Raw genomic sequence first — 23846 nt, forward strand, 5'->3', positions numbered from 1 at the left:
CCTTACTATTCAAAGAAAATTACATGCCAACGTTGGAAAATGATAGCTTTTCATCAGCAGGTAAGGTTTCGGAAGGGATGCCTATCAGTCTTTCATCTGGATGAATCAGTCCTTTAAACATCACAAGTCTTGAGGAACTAGATGCAAATCAATAGTCTGAACACAATGGCTGCAAAAGCAACTCAGGTTCGATTTGTTTAAATCAAATTTGATATGTAAAAGCACCTCTGTTCACCTTATGTAATAAAAATATTAATAAAAGAGTGTGGTTCTTTTGCTCAGGGAGACCTGGACCCTGTACTATAGGGACAACTTTTATTATAGCACATTTTTTATAAGTAAGTATAGATAAATATCCCCTGAAGTCACCAAAACCCGCCTATTTGTTTCACAGGATATTCATGTCTAGCTTTGTGTTAAGAAAACAGAGCTAAAAAACCAAAGGGCATAATATATAAACTTTTTATCCACGATCACGAAGCAATTCAATTCACATACCAAAGCAAACATTATGATGATATAATTTCGATAGGGGGCCAAAATAATGCAAAGTTGCATAAAGACACCCCAATAGTGTTGTTCCAGCACTAATAAAGATCCCACTTGAAAATAATTTGATTTATTTTAGATGAAAACCCATTTATACCTATTTCACCTTAGTTTGAACCATAACATAATTTTACATAAGTAGGATGCATGCTCTCTCTTTATGCAGTGATCAGCAAAGGTTCTCAGATACAAAGAGACATTGTATTTAAACATGAAAGAGAATGTGAACGCAGCCAGTATTAAAGAGAGACTTTCTGAATAATTTACACACACACGCTTTCAGCTCCTGCATATGCTTAGACTATAAAGCAGGCATTTATAATAATAGATGCAAAGTAGTTTCTTTCCCTCTATCACTGCAAGTGGAACTGGCAGAAAGCAAGAGAAGCAGAAAAAGAAATCACAATTTTAATGATTTTCTCCTGCTGACAGCGCCACATTGGCAACCACAAGCTCTGCCTGCCCCGTGCTTGGTGATGGGGTTACTCTTGGCTCACTGCTGCCTGCTGAGGGCAAGCGCACAGTCAAGGACGGATCGCACAGGACAATTCAGGACAAAAACGTACAAGTAACAAGCCTCTCGATTTCATCTGTGTAGGGAAACCAAAGACTTTGTCCATTTTCACGGATGTGCATGTTGCCTGAAAATATTAATTCTGCCAATCCTTTAGCTAGCCAGCAGAGTAAGAGGTTAGTTTGTGGAGTCTGTCGTAAAGTACCAATGAAAGCAATTCCACCAGTGATTAAATTGAGTCCAGCAAGAAATATCTTTTAATATGATCAGCAGAAGTGGCTTTTTCAAAGGAAAAGAAATTTTCTGGTGAAGGGACAATTTAAAATTTTAGAGCAGAATTAATGCATAAATAGATATCAAGTTCCTAGCACTGATATTAAAAAAGTTAATACCCCAGCTTTGCTTATCAAAGGCCGAATTCTGGAATATCTTACTTCCAGTGATAGAGAAATTATCAGAACTCAGTATCTGGCTCCATGATCTGTCAGAGCTGGGCATGCAGAAATGATTACCTATGTCTATGTAAGCTCCACTAACCAGTCTTATCAACGTATCAACTTATCAACCTTATCAGTGCCACGTGAACTTGGATTAGAAATAAACCTCAGTTCCTAAAAGTCTGTGTTTAGAGACAGCTCTATATTCTTCCTTCGGATCCCATCCAAGTACATGACTCAAAAGTTGAATCAGATTGTGCCCTCAAATAAAAAATAATTTCTAGAGTAGGCAGCACTGCTGACAGGCACTGCTGCATTTACAAAGCCACCTTTATACCCAAAGTAAATTCTCTGCCTTTCAGGAACACGAGCACGATGCAGTTTGCTCACACTGTTGTAAACCAAGGCTGTAGTAACAACTACAGCGACAGTACATCCAACCACAGGTCAGCTTCAAAATGCCTCCAGCTTCCACTGTAACGCTCGTGCTTGGCTTTCCCATCGAGGAACACGAACACTCTTTGCCCACAGAAAAGACTCAGTAATGCTAAACGCTCTAACGCAGAAAAGGAGGAAAATCATAAACTGGATTCACAGTCTCACCTCTTCGACTGCCATTTTGGCAGCAAGAACATTGGTGCATAATGAATTCCCTTTTCCTACTCCTAAGCTCCCTTTTTTCTAAAAGATTAGTCTGAATATTTGGCTATGATGCTCTAATGAAACAATGCCCTTCTGTAACTTTTGTTGATATGAGAAATTTCAGGGACACCCTCCCCCCATACTCTAGCATTGATATTAATACTGAATTTCATCTCAAGATTGATATGCCATGGCTTGAGAAACATCCCTGGATCATCTTTTGAAAGAATGAAGGAAATAACATGTACCTCAGTGTAATGACCCAATGTATCATTAGGGAAGGACGAAAGAAAAGACATTTTGAGCAACAAAACCGTGTGTAGGTTCTGCTTTTAAAACAAGAACTAGCTCGATAACAGCTGCAGAAAGCAAAAATTTAATCAAACAACAGGCTTTTCCATTCATCTACACAAGGAGAAAAATCCCCAAGCAGCATATGAACTTTTATGAACACATTCCTTCTCCTTCCCGAGGCAATGCCTCTTTCTTGGTGTCTCCAATGGATATACTGAGAAGCAAAAAAGCGCAGATGGAAGACTATTACTCTAAAGGGAGCTGTTTTGCTGAAAGAGTTGAGGAACAAATAAACACAGTGGGTCCCCCCGCTGAAGCTGTATGCTGCCTTTTGTATGCTCAGACCACACAAAACCAGGGACTGAAGATTTTCAGCACATTTGGAAATAATTCTAGTATCTCTTACTCTTTTTAAAACCAACACTGCTGCTAGTAGCAGGTATGTGCTAAGGTGAGATCTTTGAGAAGGGGAGCCAACACTTACAGAGCTGAAACAATATAAGGATAGAGTGAAAAAGTAAGATTTATGGCGCTCTGTAGACTGGTGAACATAAGCTGCCTCAAACTGCAAAGACTGCAGACATTTATCAGTCTTGCTGCTCAGTCCCTGCTGTAACAGCAGGACAGCAGGCTGGGAGAAGTCAAACGCTTCTTCCTTCTGCCTGAAAAGATGCCAAGAAGTCAGTTTGATTTACCGTGTAGAGTTCATTCAAGACCTTCATCAAGTCTTCCTGGAGCTGCAATCCTACTTCCTTGCTCTGCAACAAAACAGAGAAATGAAAGTTAATTGGGGAAGATGGTAAAAAGGTGGAGGAAGTGAGCATGCTCCGCATCTACAAATAATTTAGGCTCAAATAAGCACTGCTATTTATGCTAGCAAATCCAATAACTGCTCAGCCCAGAGCCACTTATGGTCAAATTGCACAAACAGTATTAATCAACTGAAACGTTATATATGCACAGTCAGAAAAGCCTTACAGTATGGAGACAGGGAAACTTCCAGAGAACGTGGGATTTTCAACATTACAAGCCTGGGAACACATAGGTTTGCCCATTTTAGCAGGATCAAGCACGACTGTGAATATAGGGCAGCTTAGTATGGAAGCTGAAGAAACGCAGGATAAGAAAGCCAACGGGAGCGATCTTCCTTTAGCGAACGCCGTATCACGAAACAGGCAATGCTTCGGTTTGGCCGATGTAAGGCACCTCCTTGAGAAGCCAGGCTCTGAGGTGGCGACGGCAGCCGGCCATCGCCTCCTCCACGCTCCCAGCTCTCTAGGCAGTCCTGCTGCTCTTTCCTGTGACCTCGCATCTCACTCCCAGCCCCTCCTATCCTTATTCCCTGTCCCTCGACCACACCTCAGGTTGCCGGTGCCACCCCATCGTAAGGATTCTTGCGGAAACCAGGTTGCTCTGATAGGGCCTGGCAAGGTGTTACAACTTACGGAGACAGACCCAGGAGGGAAACCTTACTGCAGTGTCTGCCAGCTCTCACCTGGTAAGCCTTGTGCGCAGATTGTTACCTATTTCCCGGACTCGCTAGGGCAACAGTCACTCTCGGATACTTTGGGATACTGGAGTGGAAACGGTTTGCTGCAGAAAACAGTGTTTGTCACAGGGAAGTTTGGAGGAGCAGGGAGATGTGCTGGGCAGCAGGTCTTTTTGCCTGTTGGTGCTGCAGGAGATGCTTTGATCCAACCAGAGTTTGTGCTGACTGTATCTGAAAGACTATACAGAGCCGCAGCCTGGTTCTGAGCACAGTGTTAACGTCAGTGTATTCATTTTTTTTAGTTTTGTATGATAAAGCCAGAGTTAAAAAAAAAAAAAAAAAAAGGGTACATGCTTTCAGATGCACAATCTCTCCTTTGAGTCTCCATGAGATTTAGCAAACGTTTACCCTTCTTCCACAAATACCACAATAGCCTGCTACACCCTCTAGCCTCCTCTGGCAAATGTTCCTCCACTTCTGTATTTCACCACAGAAAGAACCACCACTTCAACACTGGGGAAAAAAAATTACTCTGACAGGGCTTTACATGCATACATCCCTATTTCCATTCAAATTTTAAATCAAAATGGGATTTACCTCAATAGGCAAAGCAATTGGCCTTTTTTTTTTAAAAAAAAAAAAAAAACAAACAACTACAAGGACTACAATACAATTTAACCATATCAATACAAATCGTTCTGTCCCAGGGGACACTTGCATTAGTGAGCATTAGTTAAACCTAAGGCTATATGACTCATGAACTTCTTTCCTTCACTAAAACAGTAGAATGAAAAGAAAAAAAAAAAAAAAGGTGCAGACTCGACTGATTGTCAAAACCAGCTGACGCCCAAACTAGCCTGCAGCCGAGCGTCAGATTTTAAAATATATTTACTTATTTAAACTCCCTGCTAGGTAACAAGCAGCCAGCACTTCTATATTGTGTGCAGCTGGACTCAACTACTGCATGAAGAGCTGGGTGCATTTGGCTTTAGCTAAATACAGGAACCGATAAGCTTCTGGTTTTCTAATAAAGACACCGCAATGTCCAAAGACACGCATCCATAATTACCGACCAACAGCACCTCTGCATGCAAAGCCCCGTTTGAAGAGTCATTTCTGCACGCATATAGCTTGTATGCAAAGGAGGGCGAAGCAACTTCCTTGATGAACTTCACTTCATTAGAAACAGGCTCTCACGCTAAAACTGTCACTGTTCGCATTCTGAAGGGCTTCCATGAGAAAAGCTGAGAAATTCAGACACATCAAAAAGCACGTTGAGCCAGCTTTTGCTGACGCATCTTGCAAAGCAAAGGCGCAGCCACACGCTCCAGCCTTGCCGCCTCCAGCCGCCACGGTGCAGCGCTGCCGTGCACACAAACCTCAACAAATCCCCTTTTTCTACAGCAGGGGTATAAACGATCGAGAAAAATCTGTGTTTGTAATACAATTTACGTCTTTCAGCCTACAGTTACTGAAAGAGATTAAAGCCAATAAAGTTACGGTTAGACCCAAAGAGATGTTTCTTTGCCATTGACGACTCCAAGAAGTGATGTCCCAACTGTTATCCTGTTCACCCGAACAGGCTGCTGAAATGGTTTTAACTTACTGCTTCAACCCTGTTCTGTGGTGCACATTATCATGCCCGATCATCTCTTTGAAATCCCAGGAAAATCCATATCCATTCTGACGGGGAGCTGGTTATCATCCCTGGCTTGTAGCAAGCAGCAGAGATTGCCACATATTATAAAAATACCGGAGCTGCTGGGTTCAGAGCATTATACAACGCGTCCTTTAAGGTGAAAAAAAAGAAAGAGGATGGGAAATGGGAGAAATCAATCACCAACTATTCATAAAGTCATAAATCGAGCCAAAAACACAACTGAAGGGGAAAGCGCCCTCAAAACCCCCAAACTTAAGGATAACAGGCAATTATTTCTTCCATGAAGCGTGGTACAGCCCACCACAGGAGGAAGAGGCCTTTGAGTCAACCCTGTAAGCCGGGTACCAAAACAGGGGGAAATGGGGGCTGGGAGAGAAGTATAAAACAGAGCTGCCTTTGTCAGCCGTCGGACGTAACGCTCCTCACGCCGGCGGAAGGGAAGGAATCGGACCAGCAGCTCTGGAGAGCGCAGGGAAAAGCTACGGGCGCGAGGTCTACCCCCAGGGTTCTCGTCGTAGCGTCTCCCCCAACAGACAGAGAGGTGGAAGCAGACAGACGCACACCGGCATTTGTTACCTTGTCGGAACCAAAAAACCCAGCCACACGCTACCCAGAGGGAAAGGCCAGCTCCATCTCCCAGCGACATTCCCTAATGATGTCTCTGCTTGGGCTGCATGGGAGCCAGCCAGCTTCAACAGCTTTGCTTCTATAAAATGTTTAACTGGAAAAAAATCCCAACAGTTACTAGTATTTAAGGACAGAAATCTCAGAAATGCAGTCTTAGCCCTTGCAGTACAGTCTTTAATGTTTTCAAACCCCTGTCTGTAATTTCATAGCTCCAATCATTCTGAGGTGCAGGAAAGAGATAAAGCACACCAAACTCCACTTTTTCTGAGGTTTTATTAACAAAAGACATCCAGGTGAGTAATTGCAGAAGCCAAAGAAGAGAGCTCTTCACACTAACATTTCTATTCACAAAAAAACAGGCAGGCTTAAACACTCATAATCTAATAACTACGTTTACTCCACATTTTCCCACTAATTAGAAAGCGCAAATGCATCTACTGCTACACGTAACAAGAATTACTTTGTTCAGTTTATAGATTTTCCTCATTCTCTACCTACTAAGGCACTGTTTGCCTGATGGAACCTTCATGCTCTGCATGACGGAAGTATATAATATCTACTGGGTCAAGCAAATTTGCTAAGTTCAAGACTATTTATGCCTACAAAGTTCAGGAAAGGGAAAGATAAAGAGGTAACGCAGACAAACGCACACTTAAACCAGCATTTCTGCCTAGGAAGTCAAGATAGCGTTAAGCCATGAGAAAAAACCCAATACTGATAAATCAAAAAGCAAACAGAGAAAGATTATAGAATTTAATTTTAAATTATCCTTTTTTGAACACCGTCCAGTTCAGCAGTGCTCAGTTCCCTGCGTTTCTGAGATGACAGACGTTTCATTACAGCCTCTTTATGTATGTTGTGACCCATTCAGACCAGCCTGGCATCGCGCTGGCGGCAGCGCAACGGGACGCACAAGCAGACGCATCCGAGGTCGGGTCCTTTGCATTTTCATACGTTCCAGTCCCACGTTCCTCAACGCGCTCCCCAGGCGGCCAGATGTGCTACTGGGAACACGAGTGCCTGACACAACCGCTGACAAAGGGGAGCATCCTGCTTTTTCTGAGGAGTCTTTAGTTTAAAGAAAAGAGACAAGTTGGTGACTCCCAATCTCCAGGAGAGTTTGCAGAAACAAGATCTAAATTTTTTTCCATCTCTGAAAGCAAAAAAAAAAAAGCTGAAGCTGCTGCTCATCACCGCAGCGATACGGGTCACAAAGATTTTATGACTGCCTTTTTCTCAACATCGGAGATGATTAACGAAAGTGACTGGCTGGGTCTGTTTTAAATGCCCTGAGCACTGAACTTTTCACACAGAAGGAGCTTTTCAGCAGCACGCTTCGCTGTGCTGGTTAAACAGCCTGGACTGGACCAATCACCTGCCTTTCACCCGGCTCTTTTCAGCCCATTTGCTTATTTCTTGCATAAAATTGCTCATTCACTGTACAAACCGCTGAAGCATCAATTATGCAAAAGAGATTAAAATGAATATTTTAATGCATATCCAGGTTGAAGAAGAAAAGAAGAAGTGTAAGTGCCAAATTGTCAAAACACAAAACTCTTTGTGCTTCCAAACGAGCTCTCAAGAAAGAAACTGCCAGATTGCTGGACTGGAAAAAAACTTACATTAAGATGAAGGTAAGACAGATCACAGGTGTCATGAAAACAAGAGCTATGCAATGAACACTGTTAATTTAATCCTGCTCCTCATACTGATTCCATCACAAAAAAAAAGGGGAGAAAAAGGCTGAGCTGGCTGACCCTGATAAATGAAAATTCATTGGAGAAAGCAGAACAGTGAGCTTGGGAAAGTCAAAAGCAAATGCCTTGGACATTAACAAAAAAGTTGTTGCTCAAGTGCTGTAGAGGGTGGTGGACCTGATGCACAAAGAGAACTTTTCTGATGTCCCATGGAGTTCAAAGTGCATCCAGATTAAAGGCTGCTGATCTTAACCATTGCCATGCAGGCATAAGAGATTTCAAGATGACGCTAGAGAATGTGGCGCGGAATTACAAATAAAATGCATGCCAAGGAAAACCAACAACGTCGTCTCTGCAGTTGCAAACGTCTCCAGGTATCAATTTCTATTTCAACATCAAATTCTATATAATGGTTTTCAAAGGCAGACAGGGTTTAGAATGATTCATTTTGCAAACAGTCTTCCAGGAAAAAGCAATAAATAAAAGCAAAAGAAAATCTGATAAATTTTGTTATTATCTCTTCCTGGCTGTACCAGCAACTAGAATCTATTTGTAGAATCATAGAATCATTGAGGTTGGAAAAGCCCTTTAAGATCATCCAGTCCAACCAGTAACCTACACTGCCAAGTCCACACTAAACCAATCAAGGGTAGACCAGACTAAACCATGTCCCCAAGTGCCACCTCTGCCCGTTTTTTGAACACTTCCAGGGATGGGGACTCCCCCACCTCTCTGGGCAGCCTGTTCCAATGCTTGACCGCCCTTTCCATAAAGAAATTTTTCCTAATTTCCAACCTAAACCTCCCCTGGCACAGCTTGAGCCCATTTCCTCTCGTCCTATCGCTAACTAATAGAATCATAGAATCGTTTAGGTTGGAAAAGACCTTTAAGTACATCCCTTAAAAAGCCTGAGGAAGGGCTCATGCAACAAAATCTTATCTAATGGGCTCCAATCATAACCCGCGTGCGCACGCGGGGAGGGGGCGTCCCCCCAAACCTTGCCTCCTTATCCCAGCAGGGCTAAACGCTCGCCTCTTGATCCGGGAGATTACCTAGTTTGCTATGCCCACGAATGCTCGTGCAAGAGGGCGCAGCGCGAGAGATTACCTAGTTTGCTATGCCCACGAATGCTCGTGCAAGAGGGCGCAGCACGGGAGATTACCTAGTTTGCTATGCCCACTAATGCTCGTGCAAGAGGGCGCAGCACGGGAGATTACCTAGTTTGCTATGCCCACTAATGCTCGTGCAAGAGGGCGCAGCACGGGAGATTACCTAGTTTGCTATGCCCACGAATGCTCGTGCAAGAGGGCGCAGCACGGGAGATTACCTAGTTTGCTATGCCCACGAATGCTCGTGCAAGAGGGCGCAGCACGGGAGATTACCTAGTTTGCTATGCCCACTAATGCTCATGCAAGAGGGCGCAGCACGGGAGATTACCTAGTTTGCTATGCCCACTAATGCTCATGCAAGAGGGCGCAGCACGGGAGATTACCTAGTTTGCTATGCCCACTAATGCTCATGCAAGAGGGCGCAGCACGGGAGATTACCTAGTTTGCTATGCCCACGAATGCTCGTGCAAGAGGGCGCAGCGCGGGAGCCCACCACACGCCCGCGGCTGGGGAAGGGGGAGAGCAGGGCGCCAGCACCACCTCGCCCCTGCTGCTGCCGCGGTACGCGCCCAGCAGCGATAAACACCGGCTTCCCTTTCGCTGCAAATCAGGAAAATCATCGACAGCACCCAAGAGAGCAAGAGAGTTATTTCAGCGAGGTGACAACGCCAACTGTGGCCCAGGAGTGCTGATCTGCAACCTCAGTATTCCTCTCGCAAGCTGCCTTTCTCAAGCCTTTTCTTCAGCCCAAAAGGAGAAAGCAAAAGGAGCTGCCCTAAGCGTGCGTGCACATGCACGCACGCATACACGCTCACACATGCACACATACTCCTTTGTTACAACAGGGTGTATATGCACCATGTGCAGAGCTGTAGGTTGCTGCCACCCCTCGCTGGAACACAAATTCCCAGCGCGCCGTGCCAGCTTCTCAACGGCCTCTTTGTTCCAGCCCTCCTCCCCTCCACCTCCCCTCTAATTTAATCAAGATGTTTTTGGGATCTACTGCAGCACTCGCTTGGCTGTTCCGCATTCCACCAAACATTAACGACTTCAGCTTCAAAATATTTAGGGGGGATAATAAATATGAGAGCTAAGGAATGCTGTCAACATTTTATGCCCCGGATCTCAAGCCTCAGTAATGTAGTTCCAAATCTGATAGAAAGATGGTACGGCTTCAAAACAAACATACCGTGAAGTTCACGAGATGCTTTCTGTGTAAACTCAACAACAGCAGGGAAGCACTCGGGAACCATTGGTGGGTGAATGCGTAACACACAGAGATAAGATTTTATCTAATACATTGCGTAAAATTATGTCAGCCAGTGACAGGGCTGGAACTGGAACCCAAATCTGCTGATTCTGAAAACCGCTCTCTAACAAGACCATTTCTCTACTCCTTTTAAAAAGGAATAATTACATATACATAGGTGGAAAACAAACATTAAATGTTCTAATGTTTTTTGAATCAACAGTGGGAGCTGGGAGGCAAGTGGATTGAGTTCTTACTGAGACCAGTGAGGAAATTTGCAAAAGTGCAAGATCCTTTTTATTCCTGTCTAAATCAAGGTTACAATACAGGGTATTTATTATGCATTAGTTAACATCTACTTATGAAGTCTGTTAAAGGGAAGGCTTGCCAGGTAAAATTTTCCAAGATCATACATGTAGCACTTAAACAGAATTTACTAACAGGCCTGCCTTTAATTCATTTGCATGCAGTAGCAAATATGATTTAACACCTTCATGTTCTCATCTAATCAACCAGCTTCGCTGTACAGAAGTGCTCCATCATCGCCATCAGTCCAAGCCATTTGTTACAAATGCACCGTTCATCTTCCAAGGATGTACTCCCAGTGAAGCCTGTAACCCACCTGAAGCCTGTGCAAGTTTTACACAAGTTTCTCCCACAACTTTCATGGGTAAAGTGCTCGGCCATTATCCCATGGCCCTACAGAACAGGAATTCTGTCAACCTTCTTCTGAAGCTTCCAACTCTCCAGAATTTGAAGAAAAGCTAGGAAAACAAAATCTATGTCATACAATATACATGCATATTTTGGGTGATAGATCATCAGTTTCCAGTTTAATGATCCATTATGCATTGGTCGGTCATATTTAAATTACAGTTGTATTATCTAGTTTTCTCCACCATTTCACCAGTGATTTGTTTCACCACTATGTCAGTAATAAGGAATTTTCCTTATTACAGCGGAATACTGTACTCTGAAAAGCCATTACTACATGAAACCACGTCACACCGCTGCCTCCCATACTCTGGGCTGAAAGAGTTGCTTCCGAACAACCCCCACCCCCTTTTTCTTTTTCTTTTTCCAGAATTCCGTGCTGATCCTATTGAATCTTGGGCTTCGGGCACTCAATCCCAACAAACCAAGCAATTTTATGGCTGAGAGCATTCATTCTTGCAAAGCCAGCTACATTTGCCCTCATTGAACGAGCCGCGTGTGAACCGGGCTTCAGAAGGTGGCAAGACCTACCAGCAAGCGGTGAAGTCCTCCAAAGCACGGAAGTAACGTTGCGTAATTCTGCTCACAGTTTTAATGCTCTGCACGACACCTTTGTGCTACCGACTTCCCCAATACCCTTTTTCAAACTGCTGCGATTTATCTCGAGGAAAAACTGACTGGAGGGATCAGAGTCGGATGAATGACCTGGAGCGTAAAAGAGCTGCTACCTTGCTCCTGGCTGACCTGAATTCACACTGCAGCAAAATAAAGACGAGCATACTGGTGTAGAGCAAGGCAACAAAAGCGTACAGGAAATTAGAAGCAAAATGCAATCACAATGGACTACTTTTACACATTAAAAAGGGCCAAATGCATCATAATCCTTGCCCCATCTCCGTGCAGAAGTGACATTTTTAGCCTGTAACGTACGTAGTAAAATTACTCCAGCTGTAGCCTTTGGTATTCAGTACGTCACCCCGGGCAATAGGCTCTGATCGCATCATTATATCCGACCGGGTACAAAGCGTCAGCGGCGGAACAGAAACCATCCGCTCCCATTACAGGTGGGGGCAATCAAACCTCTAACTCGGAAGCAGATTTACGTACCGCTAACTCAGAGAAGAGCACCACGCAAACTACTCACTCCCTCTCCCTTCCCACATTCCACTTGTTCTAAAAATAAGCAGGTAGGAAAACCGGGAGACTTCATTTCCCCAATGAGAAATCAGAAAGTAGCATTTCACAACAGGCCTCTCTGTCCTCTTACTTTTTGGGAAAACAGTAAGAACTCGACGTTACTACCTCCTAAGGCAGAGGAAGATGCGGCGGGTAAGATGCAAGCGTGCGAGCAGGGATGTAGCACGTACTTACCAGCTCTGCACCTCAGTGACAGTTCTACTTACGGCATTTGTACGTTTACGTGTTTACACTGTTATGGATAATTTTTTTACAAATGCCCAGCATTTTGGCCAGTGCATTTCTTTCACGCGCGTGGCTTTTCCATGTGTGGTGTATTTTAAGATTTATCATGTTCTGGTACCAATGCAGCAATGAGACATACTGCAGCTGTAAAGTAGGTCATCTTAAGCACAGACCCCTTAAGAGAATTAATAATTCTCCTTCCTTGATTACTGCAAGGCTTTTCACCAACTCATTGTGGATTTTTCATTTCACATCAAACACTGTGCAGTGTACTAGTAGATAAACTGTTTTTTTTCCACGATCAAAAGGTATTAAACAGGAAGCGGCATTTCAAATCCTCAGTTTTGTTTTCTTCATTCCTTACGGGGTTTTCTCCCCATAAACATCGTAACTGAACTTGATACAGTAGTGTAAAGGAACGCTACGTTCTCAAAGCAAGATTTGTAGGGCAACCACCCCTCCCTGTCCCCACCACTCTACACCCAAAGGACTCGTCTACCTGAACAAGCCAGAAAGCAGGGCAGCACAGCGTCACCGCTCTGAGCATCTCCAGCGAGCCTCCCAGTTAACACTGCCGCAAAGGAGCCCCAAGGTAAAACCAGAGCAGAAGATGCGTGTTTTGAACACGGCAGGACCAACGCTGCACGGAAGGCACGCGCACCGGCAAGGCGGCGGATGCTGAGGAGGTACCTGGCTCTGCTGAGAGGCGCAGCTCGAGACAGCAGCCCTAGCAGCCGCTGCCGGTCCCAAGGCCCCTCTAGCACAGGAACTTACGCATATGCAGAATAAATCTGCCCTTCTGCCTGTTAACACTTCCCAATTACTGCACAATTTTGCTATGTAAAAATCTGTCGAGGGGAAAAAAAAAAATATCAGTTTCTTCAGAAACCGCTCAAAGTGACTGAGGCTTCCACAGTCCATTCTTTTTAAAAGATACTTTTTTTTCTATTAAATTTGAACAAGAGCTATCAGTCTGCTTCTAGGGAAATCTCAAAGAGACAACAGAGTGATTAAAGATACCAAATTAAAGAGACTGCTTCTCAAAAGGCGACACATGTGTATCTAATACCAAGGGATCCCACTAAAAAGATACGTCCGTAGGCAAGAAAACCCGGTACCCGTGCCAGAAGCAGAAAGGTTGTACCGTGCAGAGAAATCAAGGGCCACAGGAAAACAGGGTGACAGAGGGGTAGAGTGAAAAGCGAGAAAAGGGGAAATCAAAAGGGGAATCAGCTCAAATGGAAGAATATTTTGAATACATGTATATAATATACAAATGAAAAGGGCCACGCTGAAGGAGGATAAGCATGAAGAAATCAAAGGCATGCTCACTCCAAAAGCAGATGGAGGAATGAAAAGGAGCGTGTGCGAGAACAGGCGCTGACATCAAAGCAGGACGGTCTTCCAGGAGAGGGAGAGGTGACCGGAATAGCAACGCCGGGTGGCACACAGGCTTTAAACTCCAACCTTGTACGAAACCCGGGGCTAAATCATTAACTGTTGGACAAATAAGAAAATATTACCTCCTTCCCAAGGTGTAACAATTTATTATTAGGACAATTCCACCGGTTCCCCCCCAGTTTTACTTGCTCGAGAGAGCTGTTTTTTATTTCACTATTTATCTTCCTTTCCTTTTGCAGTAGCACAGAATTGCACCGACACCATTCCTGGGGCCAGCGGCACCGCTGAAGCCAAATGCCAGATCCCCACCGACGCCGCCGGGATTCATCTGCAAGACTGCTACAGCAGCGAGCGCCTTATTGACATCTTTTACTGAAACGTGAAAGTGTTTCCTCAGGAGAAACCAAAACAAAGGGCACGGAGAGAGTACAGTGTTAAAGAATACCTACACCTTAGGTTGCAAGTTTCCAATAAGATAATAAGCACGTTTGGTGCAAACACCCAGCGCTCAGACATGTAAAGGTTTTGCAGGGAGAGCTAACCGAGGAAGTAAACAAATCCGAGAGGCAGGAAGAAACGGGGCTGACACACACTGTACATCCAGCACCGCTTCAGTGCTTGCTTTGGCAGCAAACACGGCTCTCTTATCAGCAAAGATACCTTTGAAGTGGCTGGCAAGCTTCCATCCAACAGTCAAACAAGTAAGACCCTCCACATCATAACACAGCCCTGGATCTCTTCATCGTAAGACATGAACGGAAAAACTGCATGAGACAGAGCCACAGACCGTGCAGGCTTCCCATGACACTGCGAATCCGAACACTGCGAACACAAACCCTCTGAAAACCTGTGTGCAATGCAGGCACCACCGCTGGAATTTCAGCAGTTCCCTGATTTCAAGACGGACCCGTCCAAGCTTGACCGTCAGCACTGGTGCGCCCTTCATACAACTGGTCCGAGGGGTCCAAGAGGGAATTGTCTCAGCCTGAGGATTCTCCACGGCAGTCGCTGGAAGAGACAAACCCCACCTGGCCAGTGCTACCGATGCTCTTCCGGACAGAGGGAGACCTGGCTTGCCCAGCGCGGGCTCTGTGCTGCTCCGGCTGCAACACGGCCAGCTCCCAGCCCGCTTCCCTTGAGGATGTGCTTCCTTCCCAGCGCAGCCCTTATCACACCCATCCAGGCCCTTGCAGCCTTAAGGCTGGATTAGAGCTGCACGCTGCACTTAGATCTCTCTCATTTGAAAAAGCTCACCACTTCAGACACTGCAAGATACAGCAACTCGAGTTTAGCAACAAAAGGGATCGTAAGAACACCCTTTTCACCCTGCCTGTCCTTCCCAGCTCACCTGCTCAATCCCAGCAGGACACAAAGCACTGGTTCGAGAAAGCCCTAAATTATATGTGGCCCAAGAAAAGAATCTAATGCCTTAGGATTTTATTTCAACTATCTCCAGCAAATGAGGATCTCTATATTGCCATCCTCTCCCTATTTCATAGCGTTATTTACAACCCAGTGAGTAGTTCCTAAGTGTAAGTTACTAGAGCACCTACAATCAGGCATGTGTAACTTTTTTTAGAAGGTTATTTTCCACACAGAAGTGTAAAAAGATAATGCTCCTCAGACTTTCAAAAAATAAAGCATCCTTGTTTTTTAACACAGATTCCCTGTGTAGCATGAGACAAGGACAGAGAGCTCCCAAACCAGCAGCAAGATTGGCAGCGCAATTCCAACAGCTACAATTTCCATTGGAAAACAGTAAAAATCCAGCTCTTGCGTTAAGCCAAACCAGAGCGCCCGAGCAGCATCCCAGCTAAGGCTCTTCCTCCTGCAGGCTGCATTTCATTAAACTGAGTGCATTTTAGCTCGACTGTACTGCACGCGGTAGACCAGACAGGAGATAGCGCAGAATCAATGAACGAGCTGGAATGACCGCACGGCACAAGAGGGGCAGGAAACTCCGGTCTCGGAAGTAACAGAGCCAGTCGCTTCACTGAGGTAGCCTGGCTAATTAGATCTGTGGAGAAGCTACAAAACTTTGCTCAGACGTAGCACCGCGCTAATTCGGCTGTGCCATTCAGAGCTCGTTCGCATTTGGTTTTTGATTGGGACCTCTGAATTTGCCTTCCAGAGCCTCATGGGAAGTTTTGCAGCGTGGCACAGAGCTTTATTTTCCATGTAGCTCCTGTATAAACTACATCTGTTTCAAGGCTGCTAAAAAGCGCTCAGTTTTCTGAGCTGTCACATACTGTGGTAGCTGTTCTCCATTAAAAAATGGGAAGGGACGTCTCAAAAGTTTAAAAAAGGATGGGAGAAGCTAAGGGGAGAGGGAAGAGAAGGTTCTTTTAGATTTTCTCATCAAAACAACTAATTTGCCTTTGGGCTAGCATGGTCTTAACTTCCGGTTAGAGGCACAAAAATATATGCCACTCCTAAATATCTTGCTGAGTCACCAAATTATCCCCCTTCACTACCTACAGATAAATCATCCTGGCTTTGCCAGCAACTTGCTGAGCAACCCTGGAGAAGTGACTTCATCCACGTGTCGCTGTTTTCTCATCCAGGAAGCGGTGCCGTTTGTCTGCTTATGGTCCAGAGAGATTCTGAACACCATCTGTATTGCTCTTGGGATATACTGAGAACGACAAGCATGCTACATAGGGCTTTTACAAATAGATAGCATTTTTTAAAATTCATAGAATATAAAGCTGATTTGCGATATTTTAACCCCACACCACATCTGTTTTCTAGCCTACAGTAGCTTTTGTACCAATTCATGTTGCTTCTTGTGGCTCCGGAAGGTAAGCGATTCTAGTGAAAAAGCACAAGTAGCGGCAGATCCAAATTCAGCCAAATTTCTCTATTTATCAGCTGCTATTACTCAACTATGTGACTCTTTAGGCAAGACAGGATGCAATTTTTGTTTTTAACCACCCAGCACAAGCAGAATAGTAATCTAATACCTGGTTTGGCCTTCAGCCAATTTGGTATACCTGGCAACCAGTCGGACAACAAGTAGTTGGAATTTTGTTTGCACAAATTAATACGGAGTTTGTGTTTGGTCTGTGAGAAAGAAACCAGAGGGGTATTTTGTTGGTGGTCGGTTATTTGTTTGTTTTTATTCAAGTCCTACTGCCCAAAATAAAACAGGGCAAAGCCATGCTTATACAAGGGGCTGAAAATTAAGATGCTAGTTTCCAGCCAAACTGGGATAATAGCAGTTTCCATGCACTACTTTGCCAAGGCATTTTCTCAGCCACCTTGCTCAAGCACAGCCCTTGTTGAAATTCAGTGGGGAGATTACTTATCCTTTGGAAGGATTAGAGGAATTGAAGAGTAACTGCCATTCAATAATCCCATGTAAGTATCTAATGAACCATAATGTAATTACCGGGAAGTTTTAAAAGGTCAAAAAGGCCTTAGTGTGACGTTACTTGAAAAAAGAGAAGGTTCCTCCTCTGCTTGGGCAAAGTCTCAAGAACAGAAGTACAAGAGAAACAGAATGTAACACTCGAATATATTTTTCATACTCCATCGCTATCCGTTAAAAACTCAAGAAACACGCAGAGGACAAGGAACACAACAGCGCACTTGCGCTTACTTTCATTCCCCTATAGAAATCAGCTGCCAACACCCACAATACCTGCTGTCACAGAGCAAATGCATCCTGCTCTCCAGGTAACACACAAGATGCTGCTCCTTCAAGCGCACCTTGACAGGAAATATCACGCGCGATATTGAGCGTTGCTCATTTTCTAGCAGTCTGAACGGACTGCGTTGTATAGACTGTCTCTCGGTTAAAGCGATACAGAGACTTTAAGAAGTATCTGAACGCTTTCCTCAATACATTTCAAAAGACTGTCAAGACCAGAGCGAAAAGCCAACGAGGCCTCCAATTACTGCCCACTGCACCTACACGGATTTTAATTTTTAAGTCACACGCTGCCCACGACTCTTTTTTAATCATAGAATCATAGCGTAACAACTGACACCACTGAAGGCAAGACGACAGACATGAAAGTACGCTAGGAGTTTTTTTTTATTGAAAGTGTTCCTCTTCCATTTCTCTCTCAGAGGCAATGTGATTTAGGATGAGTCTCCACAAAAGTATTCTTCAGAAAGCTCGAGTCCTTCTGCAATCTCTAGGCCTTGCAATAGTAGAGATAACTCTCCAAGATTGTGACGCATTGCAAGGAGGTGGGGAGTGGGGGAAGAGAAATTGCTTTCAAAGTTAGAATTGCAATGTTTTTAACATGTTAACTAGCAGATGTTACAGCGATTGACAAATCTCTGAAGAGACCAGGCATTACCGTTTAATAGGAGTTTCAAAGCTCCGTATCATGTTTCTTCAACTGGAAGAACAGATTCTTAATAGAAAAATACCCTTCCACACTGTCCCACCTATTTTTCCAGGTGGAAATCAAGGGGAGAGAGAGGGGACAAGGCTAACAAAAGAGACCTCAGCTGCATTTTCTCTGTTTTCCAGAGAAGGACAATACATCCTTTTACTATCTAGCATGATAGAAACTCTCCTTAATTTTTCTTTTATCAGTAGTTTCTCCTCCGTGGCAGATATAAATTTGTCTTTAGAGAGTTGTTCTTGACTATATTCAGAGTTGAAGACCTGGAGGGTTTCTGCTTTTTTAATAAGAGTTCCGAAATGCAGACAAAACTGTGAGTAGGTTAAGAGGAAAAAACACGGCCTGAATTTAGACCAACAAATCTCAACTGACCACTTTTGGGAAAACCCTAAAATACTAGAAGAAGAAAATTACTAGAGAAATCAAAGGTAAGTCAAGCACAGTTATCCACAAAGAGGAAAAAAGCCCCATGGGTTAGACACAGCGAACAATAAATTGATCCACCAGAAGTAACAGCTAAAACTTTCTATTTCAGAAGAGCCAAAGAAAAATACGTGCATTGTAGCACTCTGTTACCTTCTTGAACAGGCGCCCCGAATCTTCGCTGACCTGGACAAAGCGCGGGATGATGTTGTTGAGATAGATGTCGCTTAGCGTGGTGTGATCCCTGCTCTCCCGCTTCACTTGATTTAGCAGGAGATTCCAGCAATTGACGGGTGATAGCACATTCTGATCCTTCCTACAAAGGACACAAAAAAGAAACAAGAATTGGATAGGACTTCACCTGAAGTGGACAGAATTATTCTGTTCGTGATATTGTATTATCTATAAATGCTAGAAACCCAGTTACGGGACGTCTGGATTTGTTGAGGGAGAGGAGAGCAGAGGAAGGCTATAAAATGGCTACTGCACATACAGAAAATACGCCCTCAATGACACGGCTACATTCACATGGCCATGGGCTTTTGTCCCCCAAACAGATCAGACAACTGCAAGCTACAGTATGCCAAATGTAGGCTCTAATTTTTTCTTTTGAATCCAAGATTTTGTGCATAAATTATAGTGCCTGAGGGAGAGCGATGGCTCCAGTCTCTGACAATAGGTTTCACAGTGCTGTCTCAGGCATTTGTGCCGTAACCACAATAAAAAGATTTCAAGCATCCAGTTAGCTAAATAGCATCTGCATAGGAAACAAAATGTTATGTTTCATGTACAAAAACAATTATGTGCAAGCATCTGTATCTGTGCTGAGCAAAAGAGAAAGCAACGTTCATTAAAGACGTGTAGATGCGGTGCTGAGGGACATGGTTTGGTGGTGGACTTGGCAGTGCTAGGTTAACGCTTGGACTTGATGATCTTAAAGGTCTTTGCCAACCTAAATGACTCTATGATTCTAACATTCATACAATGAGCTTTATTTTCGCATCTTTGAACTTTCTCCACCTTATTATGGCTGATTCACTCTGCACCCTGCAAATAAGCAATACAAAGAGCAAAAGGGGAGATGAAAAGTTGATCCAAATAAACTGAGGTTCATTTCATCTACTGAAAGGAGTAATTTCTTAAGGCACCATTTCATACTAGATGAAAGCAAGGACGTTAGCAGTGATTTTGCATGGTCCTCCAGCAGCCCTGCAGCAGTGTTTGGAACTAGCAGATCTAGGTGTAGGCTTAACTACATCATTTACTTCTCTCTAGATCTGTTCATCATTTGTTTACAGTACTCTTTTCTAAATAAATATTATTGTAAGTCAGATCTCTGGTGGAAAGCCAAAGCTCTTCTTGATTATTGTAGATGATTGTATCAGATTTCTTTCCTCTTAAAAGAAATGCGGTTTAATTTCCATTGAAAAAGGGAATATTCTGCACTTAAAAGGACAGCAACCTCTGCAGCAAGAAACGCCCGACATTGTGAAAACATGAAAATTAAGCTGCCTCAGACTTTCATTACCCTTCTCATGACATCAACGGTTGGATTTGTAGTGCAATATGGATAATTTTAGATAAAGAAGAATAGTTTCAGAACAGCTGATCTTGCTGCTTTGTTTCTTTTCCTTAAAAAAAATGAAAAGCTCAGGAAATGACTGCAGCTTGTGATCTGGACTGCTTCAAGGTTTGGAGCGTGTGTGTGTATAGTGGGAGGGGGTATGAAAAGGATTCTGGGCTTTTGGTTCTCCTGGTGTTTTGAGTTAAAAAAAAAAAAAAAGAAAAGAAAATGTGAGAAGGCATAGATTTTATTCAGAGACAATATTTTCCATCGGATTCTAGTGTCCTGTATTGCAGATACTGCTGACGCGCAAAACCAGATGGAATGATCAAAATGCAGAACTGTACAAGGTTGAAACTGCCAGATGTTAAGCTATATATATATATCTATCTCAAATAGTTGCCCCCCGATCTGCAATCGGTGTTTGCAGCACACCATTTGTTTTGTTACTATGCCCGAGAGCTAATCAGTAACCGCGAGACCCGGCGAACAGAACTGTGACTCTACGGGTACCGGCCACGCCGCGGCCAGCCCTCGAAGGGCACGCGTGCAGGTGAGAAGCTGCATGCTCCGACTCCCACTGAAACAGAGACAAAACCTGCCACCGCACCAGAAGGCCATATACACATTACGTTTTTTGGGTTTTTTTTTATTTAGGCGAGACAAGAAACACCACCCAGCTTTCTTCCACTAAGGAGAGGGCAGGAGGAGGAAAGGCATCTCCAGAAAGGGCTCCTCCAAGGAGCAGCGCTGGGCCGGAGGCGTACACACCGTCTTTACCAACAGCCAAACTGGTTCAGGTAGAAGACAGGAAGCAAACCAAGTAAGACAGTATTGTGGATGGTTGTAAAGAGAAGTTTCTAAAGGACAGTATTAAAAGATGTTAAAAGTTGGTCCTTTACACCAATGATATCAAAGTACTTCACACACTGACTTAGTATTTGCCCTCTGAGGCGGGAAGAGCTACAGCAAGTGAAAATTAATTAACTACCGTAAAAAGTTTGGGAATGAAATTTAGGAACAAAAAGCTCAGACTCTCCACCAGTCGATCTTGTTCTAGCTGTTTGAAATCCTGCCTCCAAACCCTTAACAGCCCGTCACTGCTTCATCGCTCCGCTGCTTCACTCCTTCCTACAACCAGCGCAGCCGCAGGCGTCCCTACGCAGCCAGAAGTCCAGCTGCCTGCAGCCTGCTAACTTGCCTTCCCGGGCTTTGTACCATTCATCTGCACGAGCTGCCAACCCAACACCACTCAGCTGGTTTGATCCTTAACATCTCCCATCGCATTCTCCATCTCGTCATGCATCTTTACTGCCCGCTCCGCTAAGAGCACCTGGCTGTTCATGGACGCCCCACTGAGGCGTCAGCCCAAGCCCACCTCGAGCAGCTTGGAAGAGCTGTGAGCAACCAGGACCATGACTACCGACAAGAGCGCACGCAAGGGACCAGGGAACAGCACTGTACGAGTGCCTCGCTTTCCAAAGAAAACCGAAGCACAAAATGGGAACCAGAAGAGATGCAATAGTTAACTGGACAATTCCCAGCTGTCCAGGCTGCCCTACCACAACACCCGAAGCTATTCTAAGGCAGCACATAGCACAAATACCAAGAGCCCATGAAAAGCATGGTGAGTAAAATTGCTGGTGTCTAATGGCGCCAGATGGGTTGTTGACACACTCCGTGTGGTTAGACATGAAAGGCCATCCTGCAGGAAAAAATAATCACAACCCCGCATGCTTCCAATCCGCGACCGGGATTGTCACCTTCGGGTCTGCGCAGTGAGCGCCGCACCCTGAGCTCAACCTCGTGCAACCACAGCTCTGGGCGCTTCAAGATTTTTCGTTTCAATTCCTTTAATTTCTTGGTGTCTGTTGGTTTCACTGACCCCTTCAGGACCTTGTTACAATGGTCCGTCTTGCTTTTGTACAGGTTCAGCGTTTTCATGGCAAGGTTTTTACAGGAAGCAAGACAAAAACTCTCCTTCATTATTTGCTAGTGACAATTTTCCTAGCACTGGCAAAAGGCAGATAAAGGCAGGCCTTAAGACAGAAATGAAACAGAAAAGGAAAGAGGCAATTACTTGCTGCAAACCTTCCAAGTAGCCTTTAAGACTACACACACATTAACTGTTAAAGCACCTCTAAAAACGCAGCATTTTCTGGGGTGGAACATGGCAACAGTTTTCACAACACAGAGCAGAAGTTATACAACTGTTTACAACAGACCCTTTTCTATCATAACCGCAAGCAGATGGCAGAGAAGCAAATTGCGATTTTCATTAACCATTTCAATTCTCAAAGGAGCTGGCAAATACACTCTGCTTCCAGTTTCATGTCACCGCAGAGGAGGGATGAAAAAGGGAAGAAAAATATGCAACAGGCACCGCTGGGTATAATCGAGAGCGAGCTCAATTTCCACAGATTCTGCAGAATGACTGGAGTCAGTATTCACCCTTAAGAAGTAAAATTGATGAGATCAACCCAAAACTTTAGGACCTGGACATGAAATTTCCCAAAGTGCTGGCGATTTCACATTCGCAACAACTGTTTGACTCAAACTTCCCCCGCAAAGGAGAGGAGGAGGAGGAGGCGGAAGAAGATGCCAAGATCCAGGTTTATTTCAAGCACTATTTACACTTGTTTAAAGATTGTGTGATGATAGTGAATCTGGAGAGTTTATTTAGGTTAGCCTAAATTACACCAGATCACAGCAATCGGGGGTGTTTGGGAGCAGGAAGAGGAAGTTGTGCACAGATTTTTAAGGAACCACAAAGTATGAAGCTCTGTGGTTTCTCGGGTGTTATCTTGATCGGGTCCTGCGCAACTTCCACTTCAAAGGTTTCAGTCAGTCTCAAGAGATCAGAAGGGAAGACTGAGTCCCAAGTATCCGAAACGTCTTAATTAAAATTACTCATTCGTACGAGGAACTCGCAGACAGTCCAGGATTTATCTGCTTTAAGGCAAGCAGGAGAGAGCGACAAAGGCCAGCAACACCTAGCTGGGCACTGCAAGGTAACCCCATTCAGAGCAAGAGCAGAAAAATTACCTTAAAAACCAACCTCCTCCCCGCCACTAGATTAAAAACAAAACAAAACAAAAAATCCCACACCCACAAACCAGGAACAGGAATATTGCATTTCCATAAGGAGTGCAAGACGAAGGAATGAGTCAGATGAGAATGAAAGTATTACTAAATAGAAAGAGAGAAACATTTAAATTAACATAGGCACGTCACATCATCCGTGTGAACAGAAAACTTCTCTGACCGCCCTTCCTTCGAACCGAGGTTTTTAAAGCAAGTCTCCTGGTGGCACATACAAAAGCTGAAGCTTCCTGTTCCACCTCCCTGCCCCCCCCCCCCCCAAATATTCGGGACTTGCTTCCTAGAGGTGTGCAGACATTTCCAGACCGGGTACATCCCAAAACAGTGATCGAGACCCTGGGAACCGAGGAACTGATTTATTCCCCACCCTGCGGCGTACCCTGCACGCCGTACCCTTCCCATCCCAACGCTGACCCGCGGGCTCGGCTCTCTGAGCCTACAGGGTGCACACCCGCAGCGCTGCCCGCTCGCCCAGCTCACCTGAACTACCTGCTAAAATTAGATATGAGGTGAAGGGAGAGATGAAAAAGTTATTTTCAGATCCGTGCAATTGTCAAGTCCTCCCCACCAACCATCAGAGCTAGAGCTAGGC

General features: G+C 44.4%; 1 protein-coding gene across 3 annotated transcripts in view; it reads right to left on the reverse strand.

The window, feature by feature from the left end:
• Window positions 1–23846, reverse strand: part of SRGAP2 (SLIT-ROBO Rho GTPase activating protein 2) — a 107766-nt gene that overhangs the window by 42770 nt on the left and 41150 nt on the right. For all 3 annotated transcript variants that reach the window (XM_075722216.1, XM_075722217.1, XM_075722215.1), the window contains exons 3-4: window positions 18742–18904; window positions 3132–3194 (exon numbers count right to left, since the gene is read on the reverse strand). In XM_075722216.1, coding sequence (XP_075578331.1) covers window positions 3132–3194; window positions 18742–18904 — 226 coding nt within the window. The remainder of the gene's footprint in view (window positions 1–3131; window positions 3195–18741; window positions 18905–23846) is intronic.

The sequence above is a fragment of the Pelecanus crispus genome, chromosome 17 (assembly GCF_030463565.1).
Source record: "Pelecanus crispus isolate bPelCri1 chromosome 17, bPelCri1.pri, whole genome shotgun sequence".
NCBI lineage: Eukaryota > Metazoa > Chordata > Aves > Pelecaniformes > Pelecanidae > Pelecanus > Pelecanus crispus.